Source organism: Pelophylax lessonae, assembly GCF_965119305.1.
Source record: "Pelophylax lessonae genome assembly, chromosome: 9".
NCBI lineage: Eukaryota > Metazoa > Chordata > Amphibia > Anura > Ranidae > Pelophylax > Pelophylax lessonae.
In genome coordinates, this window is record NC_138776.1 from 242,319,810 (window position 1) to 242,334,580 (window position 14,771).

At 45.9% G+C, this 14,771-nt stretch overlaps 2 protein-coding genes across 2 annotated transcripts in view; both read left to right on the plus strand.

Moving 5' to 3' along the window:
- Positions 1-14,771, plus strand: part of LOC309563347 (membrane-spanning 4-domains subfamily A member 4A-like) — a gene marked incomplete at both ends in the record, with an annotated part of 139,636 nt that overhangs the window by 94,344 nt on the left and 30,521 nt on the right. The window contains 3 exons of the mRNA XM_082267740.1: positions 849-959; positions 3,081-3,137; positions 11,002-11,133. Of these exons, the coding sequence (XP_082123866.1) occupies positions 849-959; positions 3,081-3,137; positions 11,002-11,133 (300 nt within the window). The remainder of the gene's footprint in view (positions 1-848; positions 960-3,080; positions 3,138-11,001; positions 11,134-14,771) is intronic.
- Positions 6,281-6,737, plus strand: LOC309563713 (large ribosomal subunit protein eL27-like). The gene has a single exon (XM_082268308.1). It carries the CDS (start codon positions 6,312-6,314, stop codon positions 6,720-6,722), a length of 411 nt encoding a protein of 136 aa, XP_082124434.1. The 5' UTR covers positions 6,281-6,311; the 3' UTR covers positions 6,723-6,737.

Here is a 14,771-nt window from a genome sequence, read left to right on the forward strand (position 1 = left end):
AAGATAATGTAGTTGCATCAAGTTTGCTGCTGGAGAGAGAAAGAAGACTTAAATCTTCCATACAAGCAGGGGCGTAACTACAGGGGTTGCAGGGGTTGCAATCGCTACCGGGCCCCATGCTCCAGGGGGCCCGGTAGCAAACCAGTGGGTGAACTTCTAGGATCTCAAAGGTCACACTTGCGACCGGGCCCTGGCATTTCACCACTGTGGGGAGGCCCCAAGATTGCAGGAAGGGGGCCCACTGCAGAACTTGTGAAAGGATCCTGATGCGGGACCATAATAAAAGGCCATGCAATGAGAATAAAGAGCCCCAGGATTAGTGGGAAGAGCCCCGGGATTGAAGGGAAGGGCCCCGGCCAGGGGTCTGGAGGGCCCTTCATGGTTTCTTGCATCGGGGCCCTGAAGGTTCTAGTTACGCCTCTGCATACAAGTATTGTCAAAGCAGTGTAACTGCTTCCCCAATTAACCTGGTGAGGCCAAGTGAGAGTTGTCCTTATCTACTGCGAATAGCTCCAGTTGGAGTATCCCACTATTCTCTTCTCCCATCCAAGTTCCACAATAAATATAAAACAAAATCCCCTGGACTGTTTATTGAGTAACGAGCCATTGGGAGTAAGGATGGATGTGTGAACTGTCCCTAAGTAAATGTCTGCAGGTAATCAGAGGAGGCCCAAGAAGCCATCATAAAACAAGCCCTATGGGCACAGTGCTACACATGGGAGTTCACTGTCACATGCTACTGGATGAAGGTTCATTAATTAAGCATGGTTACATTTGTTATTGTATACATAAAAAGGAAGTAAGTGTAGTCAGCATGGAAAATAACTGTCTCATTGTTATGATTTTAGATTATTCTGATCATTATGGGCATCGCACACATTGGCATGGGTATTGGTCAAATCTTCACAGCATCTGCAATTGCAATGATCAGTGGAATCTCATTCTGGGGAGCTGTTTTTGTAAGTGAAAAAAGTACTTATAATGTTTGCAAGAAATCAACATTTTATGTTCTTAACTTGGGAGGTGTCAATATAATACATGCACTTTAAAAAAAATGCATATCAGGTGCTGTCTCTGAGGAACGACCATACACATCAGGCCATACACACCAAGCACCTCCCCTGAGGAGCATCTGATATCCAGTTATATAAATGCACACCCACATAGAATAGAGATGATTTTTGGGTGAAAAGCTATTTAACCACTTTACCACCGGAGGATTTTGCTGTCTTACGTTCAGGGCCACTTTTTGCGATTCGGCACTGTGAGAATTTAACTGACAATTGCGCGGTCGTGCGACGCGGTACCTAAACAAAACAAAATTTACGTCCTTTTGTTCCCACAAACAGAGCTTTCTTTTGGTGGTATTTGATCACCTGTGCGATTTTTACTTTTTGCGCTATAAACAAAAAAAAGAGCTTAAATTTTGAAAAAACAACAATATTTTTCACATTTTTTTATATGAAATTCCCCCCCAAAAAAATGTAAAAATCAAAATTTTTTTTTAACTTTTGGCCAATTTGTTTTCTGCTACCTATGTTTGGTAAAAAAAAATCACAATAAGCGTATTTTGATTGGTTTGCACAAAAGTTATTGCGTTTACTAACTAAGGGAAAGATTTCTGTCATTTTTGGTGTTTTTTTTTTTTAACGCGTAATGGCGGCGATGTGCGTTTTTTTTTGCGGGACTGCGACATTGCGGCGGACAGATCAGACCCTTGACTGACATTTTTGACACTTTTGGGGTTACCAGTGACATTACTGCAGTAATCAGTGCTATACATATGCACTGTTACTGTAAAAATGACACTGGCAGGGAAGGGGTTAATTTTATTGGAGAGGGAGGGGTTAATGTATGCCTGGTGCTTACTAACGTGTGTGGGGGGAGGTGACTGAGTGACACAGGGACAGATCGCAGGTTCAGCTATGCTGAACCCTGCAATCGGTCACTCCTTGTCACTTAGGAGATCCGCCCGCTCTGTTTACACAAGTGGGCTGATCTCCAAACTCGATTCCCCGATGATCGGGGAAGAGCAGCGGCGATCGCCGCTGCTCCTCCCCTGGCCCGACTCCCGCTGTGACTGAATACAGTGGGAGCGAGCCTCCGGCGGCGCGTGCGCCGCCCACAAGGGGAGGATTCCAGCGACGTAGGTCTACGTCGCTGGACGGGAACTATCCACTTTGCCGCAGTAGAGCTCGAGTGAGCGGTCGGCAAGTGGTTAAAGTAAACCCTTGCCAAACAGAGAAAAAGAACTCATGCAGCCCATGAAACGATGCAGCCCATGAAATGCCAACTCAACAGTTGAGTTCCTGTCCAATCCCAGTCCAAGAAATTTAAAAAAAAAAAAAAAAAACACTCTAGTCTGACTATGATCCTTTTTTACTTTGTTGTTTAAAAATCATAGCTCACATGTGTCAAACACAAGGCCCGGGGGCGAAGCCGGCCCTCTAGGCCATTTCATGTGGCCCTTGCACCTCTCCTGCAGCTGCAGCAACCCCTTCATTGTTGCCCCACATTGTTTTAGAAGTCAGCAGCAGAGAGGGGGACCTGCAGCCACAAAGAGGCTCCTATCTACCCCCACCCCCTTCCCCGTCTCAGAAGTCCGCAACAGAGAGGAAGACAGAACTTCTCCTACAGATCCTGCGCCTCTCTGTGCAGCCGCATCACCCCCTCTTTTTAAGGGGTGCACTGTGATGTAAGGGAGGGTGAGGGACTCTTGACTTCTGATGGTGGGGGGTTGCTCTTGATATCTGATGTAAGGGGGGGTGGGGTTCTCTGGACATTTAATCTTATAGATACAACCCTTTGAGGGCAACCATAATGCTGATTCGGCCTGCGATGAAATTGAGTTTCACACTCTTGACATAGCTCATGCTCCTGTTATTATTGAATGCTGCTGATTTTTTAAACAAGGTCAAAAAGGATCACACTCCCGCATTTTCTCTGACTCTTGCTGAGTGAGAAAGTGAGCTCCTATTTCTTATCATCTAAAAATGCAGTCTGTCTGTCTCCCAGCACACAGCTCAGATCACTATACTGACCACGGATCCACCATTTTCCATTATGCTTATATTTTGCAGAACATCATTGCAGGGTCTTTGTCAGTGGCCGCTGTATCCAAGCTTTCCATGTGTCTGGTAAGTGAACCAATATAATAACTCCTTATACAAAACTGAGTTCTGATTGCTTATATTGTCACAGAGCATGCTAAAATAGCGTCACATTTAAACTTGACATTGATGGTGGCTGGGCTGTGGGTGTGTCGAATCTCCCTCTGGCCTCTTATATCTCCTTGAAACCCCAAATCTGAGGGCATCCCAATATATTTCATGTATCCACCCCTATCTTGCTGTGGGATCTCACTCCACATCTATCAGAAGAAGGATTCACAAACTTCAAGCATCATTCCAGCCATATTATATTCTCCGGTAAGAATGTTCATTGTGTTTGACTGACAGCACTGTATAAAGCAGTAATGTGGTGGTTGTCTCAGAGCACTGACACCAGTACCGGGACAAGATCATCCAGTGCCCAGGGAAAAGATGCCAAATTGCGCTTTTCCTTCATTATTCATTGTGTGAGCTTATGAGGAGGAGGGCGAGAGAGAGAGCACAGCCTGCACCTTCTCCCGACTCTCTCCTTGCCGCTTCCAGTCCTGGGATAACAGAAGCAGTGATGCCACTGCCACTACTCCTGTCAGCCTTACAGAAGAAGGAACTTGTGGGGCCACCACCCCTACTATACATACTGGGCCCATGGAAGTTGTCCTTTCTGCCCACCCCTTGTTCTGGCCCTGACTGACACTCCCTCTTACAATTTGAACACTGCTGTACATGGGGATTACAAGAATCTAAAAGAAAGACAGATTTGTGGGTTTTTTTTTATTTGTATTTCAAAAATTTAACAATAACGCACAAAGTATCATGCATTTACAGAAACTCAAAACGTTGAGTGCATCAAGCAATAAACAATCAAACAATTTCCATAATTGCACTATTGAGTCAAGCGGGTAGTATGAACGTAGGGGAATGGTATTGGGGGAGGTGGGGTTGGGGGAGGAGAGGGGGAGGTGGGGAGGGGGGAGGATAGTCATATGAATGCACTAGTACATCCTTAGGATTGTCTGATTGCCAGTGAACACACCCCCTCACGGTGTGGGAGTTGGAGAGATGTTTCAGGCCTGAACCACGAAAGAGTATTAGTAGAGATAGAGGAGTCAGTCAAGGGGGGGGGGGGGAGAAGGTGGGAGAGGGAGTGGTGGTGAAAGGGGGGGGAGTCCGAGTGAGCAATGACTGAGAGAAATAAAGACAAAAAAAAAAAGAATCTTTAAATGCAAGCTGAGTACATATCATACTATAACCTATCATGGATTAGCTCGCTGTTGCTGGATGGAGTAACCAGTTAGGTGGAACTCGGAAGGGAATACTCTCCCGTCTGTGTTGTTCTATTCCCGTTTGGGCTACGGGGGAGATGGGTGTAGTAGAGTTCCGCATAGGCAGTCCATTTCCTCCAAAACTTGGCCGTGCCGGCTTTATTCAAGGCCAGGTCCAATTGCTCCTTTAGTAGGAGGGCGGTGAGGTCGGACTTGACTTCCCCCACCTTGGGCGGCGTGGGGGACACCCAATGGCGGAGGATAACCCTCCTAGATTTGTGGGTTTTAACTAAATGGCTTAATTTAAAAAAAAATCTGTTAAATGATTGTGTCTAGTTGGGGAGATTTCTCTTTACTTACTGTCCTGTAGACATCTCTCCAAAGTGAGAGAAATGCTCCCTTAGACAGCTGTCACTGGAAACAAGTGTCCCCATTAAAAGATTTTCCCTGTATTCCTGTTCTAGTGAAAACTCAAAATCTTAGATTTGCCCTCATGTTCAATCCTGGGGACAGTGGTCACTGAGATAAATAGAGAGGGGGAAACTCCCTAACTGAGCGGGTCTGGAACCCACAATCTGGGCTTACCAACTGCCATACCAGAGCAGGAGATCGTGGGCCATATCACAGGATCAGTGGATGGATACCCCAGATCTAATGTCTATATTTTGCAATAATGTAAACAGGCATGAAATCTGTCTACTAAAGCTCGGTGATGGAGTAAAACAGAATAAATGTATGGATGGATGGAAACCCAAAACTATATGTAGCGCCCTCCCCAACCTCCAGAGGCCTGGTGGTGACCTCCAGAGACAAGGAGGGCCGACATTCCTCCTCAGGGTGCAGGTTACTGGGCAATGTGAGTGGTGTACAAGGTAGAAAGATGAGAGCCAGTTACTTTTATGCTTGAACAAAGGAAAGTTTTTTCTCACAACAGGAAAAATGTGGGAGAGAGGGGTAAGGCACAGGACACCCTTAAGCCCCGTACACACGAGAAGAAATTTGGCTGGGAATTTTCATCCGAAGACCGATCTGCCGATTTTCGGCTTGTTAGTATGGTGCTTCCGACAACCGACTCCGACTTTTCGGCCGAAAAAATTCTGATGTGCAGGCTATAAAATTTTTGTCGACCATCAAAACACGTCCGATTTTCGTCTTATTAGTACAGATTTTGATGGAGAAAAATCTTATGAGCAAGACTAGGCACGCTCAGAGATGAAAGAACACATAGAAAGCAATCCAACACATGACATCACTTCTGAAGTAGAATTCTGTCGTACGGGAAAATTCGTGTGCAATCTAGAGCACATTCCAACCAACGGACACCACTCTGGACAAAAGATGAACGACCGGTCGGCGGAAATTCGTTGCATGTGTACGTGGCTTTAGTCAAAAACTACAGCAGACTTGCAGATCAGCAGACTCCTTAGACAGAAATGTAGAAAAGGTAGACAGCAGTACAGAAAAAGAGCCTTTAAGCTGGAACCAGCAATCTGTACTTTGTAGCATAAACTGTCTCCTATAGCAACAATATTCAACTCACGGAAGGTGCAGGAACTCTCTGGATGATTCCATCTTGATGCTTTATCAGGCTCTCCATGGGTCCCGGTCCATGCAAGAGTCATCTATCTACAAAACCTCACTCCCTTTTCATCTATCCAGGGACCCCCTACCATGAAAACATTTTAAGCAGCCCTATAAATTGGTGTCCTTACTGTTTATAAACAGAGACAAGTCAAAAATACATACTGTAAGGGGTCCATATAGTGAACTTGGTGTTGAGTTACTCACTTTAGGGTCATCACAGAGGACAAGGGGGCACTCTTTACGTCTAGAGGAGAAGAGATTTCATCTCCAAATTCGGAAAGGTTTCTTCACAGTAAGAGCTATGAAAATTTGGAACACCTTTTCTTTTCAGGGTGGCCATTGAGTTGAAACGAAAATGGGCAAATTCATGAAACCAGGGAAAGTTGTCCTTGTTTTAGCAGGACGCTATGCAGGCCGCAAAGCAGTCATTGTAAAGAACATTGATGATGGCACCTCTGATCGCCAGTACAGCCACGCCCTGGTTGCTGGCATTGATCGCTATCCTCGTAAGTTGACCGCCACTATGGGCAAGAAGAGAATCGCCAAGCGTTCTAAGATCAAGTCATTTGTGAAGGTGTACAACTACAACCACCTCATGCCAACCAGATACTCTGTTGATATCCCTCTTGACAAAGCTGTGGTGAACAAAGATGTTTTTAGGGACCCAGCTCTGAAACGGAAAGCCAGAAGGGAGGCCAAAATCAAATTTGAGGAAAGGTACAAGACGGGCAAAAACAAGTGGTTCTTCCAGAAGCTGCTGTTCTAAAGCACTGTTAATTTGGTATACCAATAAACTTCTTGTGAAAAAAAGTAAAAAAAAAAAAAAAAAAAAGAAAATGTGGAACAGACTGCCTCAAGAGCAAGTTCAGGCCAGCTCAGTAGATTGCTTAAAAAAGGCCTGGATTCTTTTCTGGGTGTACATAATATAAATGGGTACTAATATTTATAGGTAAAGTTGATCCAGGGAATATCTGATTGCCTCTCGGGGGATCAGGTAGGAATTTTTCCCCTGCTGTAGCAAATTGGATCATGCTTTGCTGGGGTTTTTTCACCTTCCTCTGGATCAAGTGGGGGTATAGGATTGTGTATATGGGATTGTATGGTTGGGTTTTTTTTTTTTTTTTTTTTTATTGGTTGAACTAGACTTTGGAGAAAGATCTGGGAGTCTTGGTTGATGATAGATTAGGCAATAGCATGCAATGTCAAGCGGCAGCTGCCAAAGCCGGCAGAATATTAGCATGCATAAAGAAAGGGATGTATTCCAGAGATAAGACTATAATCCTTCCACTTTATAAAACTCTGGTCCGACCGCATCTGGAGTATTCTGTCCAGTTCCGGTCGCCAGTCCTCAGGAGGGATGTGTTGGAGCTGGAGAGAGTCCAGAGAAGGGCAACTAAACTAATTAGGGGATTGGAGGACCTTAATTATGAAGAGCATCTGCAATCGCTTGATTTATTCTCCCTTGAGAAGAGACACCTGAGAGGGGACATGATAGCAATTTATAAATATCTCAATGGTGATCTCGGCATAGAAAAAAAGCTATTCAGTCAAAGTGATTGCATGAGGACTCGAGGGCATACAATGCGATTAGAGGAGAAGCGTTTTAACCTCAGGCAAAGTGGGGGGTTCTTTACTGTTAGGGCTACAAGATTGTGGAATTCTCTACCACAAGAGGTGGTTTCTGCGGGAAGTATGGTGGCTTTCAAAAGACTCTTAGATGTACATCTCAAGGATCAGAACATTCAGGGCTATGTGAGATGATTACGGCCACACACACCTACACAGGTTGAACTGGATGGACTATTGTCTTTATTCAACCTCACCTACTATGTAACTATGTAACTAGACTTGTGTCTTTTTTCAACCTGACTAACTATGTAACAAGGAGGCTGAATTACTAAAGGATTTGAAAATGTTCACACAATAAACTGTGCATGAATATTCGCTTCAATTATCCAATCACATGCAAATGAAATAAGTAAACATTTATTTGCTTGTCACATGATTGGAACATCAAAATTAAACTTTTCATTTTATTGTGTGAACATTCTCAAATCCTTAGTAAATCAGCCTCAAAATGTCTAAGACCCCTTTCACACACTCCGTCCATAGGACGGAGTCCGTTTTTCTCAGCGGGGGATCAATCCGCTGATCCCCCGCTGAGCAGAAGGATGACAGCTGTGTCTCCGCTCTGTGTGCGGAGACACAGCTGTCAGTTCCCCATGCATCTCTATGGGGGAAATCGGATGGGAACGGACCGTCGGTCCATTCTCATCTGATCCCATCCGATCCGCTGGACAGATGGAAAATAGGGTTTCCATCCGTCCAGATTTGACGGATCGGATGTCAGCGGACATGTCTCCGCTGACATCCGATGTCCCATAGGAATGTATGAGGGGACCGTTCAGATCCGCCAAAAAAAACAGGCAGGCAGATCTGAACGGTCCGCCTGTGTGAATGAGCCCTTAGTGTGTGCAGAGAAGTGCAATACTCTAGAGCAGGGGTGGGGAACCTGCGGCCCGCACGATCGTGACGTCCTGCCCTCACTATCGTTACGTCCGCTCCCCCTCCCCGCGCCGCTGTGTCAGAAGGAGCCGATGGCTCCGTTCTGACACTGAGTCCTGGAAAAGGGTGGACCCGAGGCGCAGAGCAGTGCGCCTCGAGCCTGCCCATTTGTGTGACAATAGCGAATTAAAATTTGCTATTGTCTCACGGATCCTCCTCGGTCGAAGAGACGCAGAGACTGAAGAGAGGAAGCCGCTGCTACATCAGGTAAGTCAAGTGCACTGGTCTGGGGGGCTTGGCACGCTGTTCACTCTGCATTGTAAGGGGGCACGCTGTTCACTCTGCATTGTGGTCAGTCTGCATTGAAGGGGGCATGCTTTGGTCAGTCTGCGTTGTAAGGGGGCACACTGTGGTCAGTCTGCATTGTAAGGGGGCACGCAGTGGTCAGTCTGCATTGTAAGGGGGCACGCAGTGGTCAGTCTGCATTGAAAGGGGGCATGCAGTGGTCAGTCTTCATTGTAAGGGGGCACGCTGTGGTCAGTCTGCATTGAAAGGGGGCACGCTGTGGTCAGTCTGCATTGAAAGGGGGCACGCTGTAGTCAGTCTGCATGGAAAAGGGGGCACGCTGTAGTCAGTTTTCATTGAAAGGGGGCACGCTGTGGTCTCTCTGCATTGAAAGGGGGCACGCTGTGGTCTCTCTGCATTGAAAGGGGGAACGCTGTGGTCTCTCTGCATTGAAAGGGGGCATGCTGTGGTCTCTCTGCATTGAAAGGGGGCACGTTGTGGTCTCTCTGCATTGAAAGGGGGCACGCTGTGGTCTCTCTGCATTGAAAGGGGGCATGCTGTGGTCTCTCTGCATTGAAAGGGGGCACGTTGTGGTCAGTCTGCATTGAAAGGGAGCATGCTGTGGTCTCTCTGCATTGAAAGGGGGCACGCTGTGGTCTCTCTGCATTGAAACGGGGCACGCTGTGGTCTCTCTGCATTGAAAGGGGGCACGCTGTGGTCAGTCTGCATTGAAAGGGGGCACGCTGTGGTCAGTCTGCATTGAAAGGGGGCATGCTGTGGTCTCTCTGCATTGAAAGGGGGCACGCTGTGGTCTCTCTGCATTGAAAGGGGACACTCTGTGGTCAGTCTGCATTGAAAGGGGTCACGCTGTGGTCAGTCTGCATTGAAAGGGGGCACGCTGTGGTCAGTCTGCATTGAAAGGGGGCACGCTGTGGTCTCTCTGCATTGAAAGGGGGCACGCTGTGGTCAAATATAACAGGCAAATTTTTAAGTTGATCATTTTGTATGGCCCCCGAATGATGTTACAAAAATCCAAATGGCCCTTGGCAGAAAAAAGGTTCCCCACCCCTGCTCTAGAGCAGCCTTTCAACACAGAGGAACCCTTGAAAGAAATCTCTGGTCTCGGGGAACCCCTGCAAAAAATTAAAAATCTACAACTTATGACACATTAGTGTGACAGTCAGTGGGAAGAATGCACCTTGCTCTTGCCATCATTGGGAAGAATGACCCCCTTACAGATAGCTAAAAGGAACAATGGAGTCAGTGGGAACTTTTCTCAAGGAACCCCTAGCAACCTCAGAAGTAACCCTAGGGTTCCACGGAACCCTGGCTGAGAAACCCTGCTCTAGAGCAAGGGTCTCCAAATTTTTTACACAAAGGGACATTCTTACCATCCTTCAGACTTTAGCTGGGGCTGAACTGTAACCAGTCGGAGTAGAAAATGTTCCAACGTCAGTGGGAAAAAATAATCCCTCATCTTTCTGTGGAAATAATTGTGCCCTTACTCTTGTCATCATTTGGAAGAATGACCCCCTTACAGATAGATAAAAAGAACAATGATGTCATTGGGAACTTATCTGAGAGGCAGAAATTGCCCATTTCTCAAGGAACCCCCAGCAACCTTAGAACGAACCCTGGTTGAGAAACCCTGCTCTAGAGCAAGGGTCTCCAAACTTTTTACACAAAGGGACACTTTACTGTCCTTCAGACTTTAGCTGGGACTGAACTGTGACCAGTGGGAGTAGAAAATGTTCCAACGTTATTGGGAAAAAATAATGCCTCACCATTTCTGTGGAAGTAATTGTGCCCTATTATTGGTATCAGTGGGAATAATTGTACCCTATTGTTGGTCTCATTGAGAAGAATTGTGCCCCATCGTTGGTGTCATTGGAAAGATTTGTTTCCCTTCGTTGGTGTCAGTGGGGGAAATTAAATTATGCCCCATTGTTGGTATCCGTGAATAAAATGGTGCCCCAAGAAACAAAAAGCAAAGAGCCGCAGTTCCGAGACCACTGCTCTAAAGCCAGATTCCATACTGTCTGATGGACCTGATGTTCCTGCTTCTACAGTGCAGATCAACAAAATGCAGCACATACAAGCTAGTAAAAATGATTTTGTGGTTCTTCCGAGAAGAACATTGTCTATTTACTTGGTATTATGAGAATAAAATTAGAAGTTGACAGTATGTATACAATCTAATGTACAAAAAGATTAATATGAGCTTTTAAGCAAATTGTCTTCATGTTTTCTTACAGATACAAGGCTCCCTGGGCTTAAGCATTGTAATATCCATTTTCTCTGTTCTTGGACTGATACTGAACATTGTGGATTTTTTTTATTATTCTCTCTTACATTATTGCTATGATTATGACTGTGATGGTATTATTGTAAGTATCTATTAATATATTGACATTAATATTAGTGGGGAAAGTTCAGGATTCCCCAGACCAGGAACCTAGCCCCTTACACTACCCTAAGCTGAGTACCTCCTCCCTATAGGTACTTACCTTCTGCCTACCTCTGTTCGAGGCTCAAAGGATTGTACACCAGTCAGGGCTGACCCATAACATTTTGCTGACTTAGCCCAAGATTAAAATGCTGCCCCCCCCCAAAAAAAAAAAAAAAAATAATAATAAATCAGCCCCACCGAAAGGCCCAAAAATCAGGCACCAAAAAAAAAAAATCAGACCCACCAAAAGGCCCCCACATCCATTATATTAAATAAATATAAAATGTAGAAAATATTGTATATAGTGTTATCTTCTTCCATACCTCACCACCGGACCGGTTCACCAAACACCCATTATCATCCTCCTGTCACTCCTGTGTATGCCGCGCTCACCACCCTAGAACATCCAGCCTGCCTTGTGTGAGATGAAGTGCGCTGATGTCTGACGTCATTGCGCACACTATGATCATGTGAGGGACGTTCCCCAGGGGGGATGCTCCGCCTCCTCATACTCATCAGTTTGCACTATGGGCGGCAGTATGAGGTGGTGAAATTCCCCCTGTAACGCGCCGTAAACTGATGACACACAAAGCTGCTGGAAAAAAATCTTGGGAGTCAATTTGCCGCCTCTCTCCAAGTGCCGCCTGGGTCCAATGGACCCAGTGGGACCCATATAAGGGCCGGCCCGAAGTCCAGTCATTTACATACAGTGGATTTCTGACTATATTAATTTTATGTCCAATCTGTGACACGTACAAACCTCAAAGGAGGCAATCCAGTCGAAATCCCCTTCAATTATGCCTGTTAGCCTTCCCCAGGTTTATTATCACCAGTGTAGCCCCCCCCCCCCCTCCCTTCTAGCTGCAAGCACACATGAAAGTTCACAAACCAGATCAGACTAGCAATGCCCCAATAACCAACTGCCACCCAGCTCCAAAATGACACTTTTCAGTGAGGGAGACAAAAGATCCTTCTCCAGACCAGAACTTCAGGATAGTGTCATCCAACAATAATCCTTTAGGCTAGGTTCACACTAGTGGGAATTGGATGTTCATTTTGCATGACAGGAGAGTGTGCCCGGCTCTCAAAAAAGCCGTTCACACATTTCCGGGGTGGCTGTGGAGCAGATTATACAGGGGTCCTGTGCGTCTCTGGCCCAGTTTCAGGTCTGAATTCAGGCAAAAATTCAGGCCTGATGATTCATCCCTGAAACGGAGAACAGGGACGCACCAGGCCCCTGCTGTGAGCCACAACTGTATTAGGTGTGAACTAGGGATGATCGAACTTTTGAAAAGTTCGGTTCGACCAGAACACTCGAACTTCCCGAAAGTTCGGTTCGGATTCCAGAACCCCATTGAAATCAATGGGACCCGAACTTCTGGAATCAAAAAACACAATTTTGAAGCCCTAAAACCCAATAAATGCCCCTAAAAAGTGCCTAGGGTTCTGGGTCATGCCCCATTAACTATTAATCACACAAAAAAAAGTTCTTAAAAATTGTCGTTTTTGATAGAGAGCCAATTATTGAAAAAAATTTTTAAAAAAAGAGATTTCTTTGGATTTAGTGTCTGGGGGGTCTAAAAGGTGTACATGTGAAGTTTCAGCTCTGTAGCATGTCCAGAACCAGAATTATAACATACCAAACCTTCAAAAATGACTTTTTTGCTTAACCGCACCTTTCTTTTGCTCCTAATCAATGGCACAGCCAATGTGTATGATGGGGACATAATGCAGTGCATTGGGAACAAGATTAGAGTTTTTTTTGGAAAAAGGTGCTGTCTCTTTAAATGTGCATATAATTAACGGGTGTATTTCCACAATGGGGCTATTATTACCAAATGTTTCAAGAAGTCCAAAGATGTATGCAATTGCACTTTATTTCATGTAAAATGGTGTTTGGTGCACTTTAACTTGAATTCTCACAAGAAACAGACATATATGCACGGATACATTGAGGGTTAGGGTTAGGGGTAGGGGCCACAATGTAGTGCACAGTGAACAAGATTAGAGATGTTTTGGATGAATACTGTTGTCTCTTGACTTTGAATAGAAGTAAAGGATGCTTAAAAATTGGGCCTTTGGTGGTGCGGACGATGCCTTGACACCATATCCCTATGAAAGTGCTGGTAATGAAGGCAATAATTGCCTTTGTAAGGAAAAAAATTACAATGATATGCATCTGTGTGACATGTGCGCAAAAATTGTTGTTTGGGTGTTGGCGGAGCCATACCACTGTAAGCCCAAAGAGCTGGTGTTGAAGAAGGCATAAAAATTATGAAGGTGTGCACATGTGGAACAGGTGCGCAAACATGGTAGTTTTGGTGTTGGCGGAGCCTCCCCACCGTAACCCCAAAGAGCTGGTGTTGAAGGAGGCCCAAAAATTGTAAAGGTGTGCACCTGTGGAACAGGTTCGCAAACATGGTAGTTTTTGTTTTAGCATAGCCTCCCCACCTTAACCCCAAAGAGCTGGTGTTGAAGGAGGCCCAAAAATTGTAAAGGTGTGCACCTGTGGAACAGGTTCGCAAACATGGTAGTTTTTGTTTAGCATAGCCTCCCCACCTTAACCCCAAAGAGCTGGTGTTGAAGGAGGCCCAAAAATTGTAAAGGTGTGCACCTGTGGAACAGGTGCGCAAACATGGTAGTTTTTGTTTTAGCATAGCCTCCCCACCTTAACCCCAAAGAGCTGGTGTTGAAGGAGGCCCAAAAATTGTAAAGGTGTGCACCTGTGGAACAGGTGCGCAAACATGCTAGTTTTTGTTGTAACCAAAATGAGGTTCTGTGAACGTAAAGAGAATGAGAGGAGGGTTTGAGGGTGGCACCATGGTCCAGGCTTAAACTGAGGCTCAGCTGCCACATCACAACGATAGCCTAGTCTACAAGGTCTGCATCAGGTGCATCAAAGCTTGATATCCACGACTGATTCATTTTAATGAATGTCAAACGGTCGACTGAGTCGGTGGAGAGTCTCGTTCGATGGTCTGTGACGAATCCTCCTGCTGCGCTGAATGCCCATTCCGATAGGACACTGGAAGCAGGGCAGGCCAACAACTCCATGGCATACTGGGCCAGTTCTGGCCAGTGGTCTAATCTTAAGACCCAGTATGCCAGTGGATCGGCATCGTCACATGAAAAGCCCTCTGTGTCACTTTGTGCCCTCACGTAATCGTCCACCATGTGATGCAGACGCTGTCGATGCGATGTGGCAGCTGAGAGGCCTGGGCGGTGAGGACTAAAAAAAGACCGAAAGGCATCCGTCAACCGCACGCCTTCTCCAACGCTCCTCTCGTGACCACCAGTAGAATCCATGGTAGGTTGTCCCCGCCCCTGCACCCTACGGGAGTCGGGGAACATGTTCACCAGAATCCTCTTGAGACTGTCCTCAAGGGATTTGATCCTGTGGAATCTCTGGGTGGATGGGAAAAGCTCCGAGACTTTAGACTTGTACCGGGGGTCAAGTAGGGTGGCCAACCAATAGTGGTTAGTCTCTTTAATGGCCTTGATTCTGGGGTCCTTTCGCAGGCTCTGAAGCATGATGTTTCCCATGCGTCGCAAATTAGCGAAGGCCTGAGAAGCTGA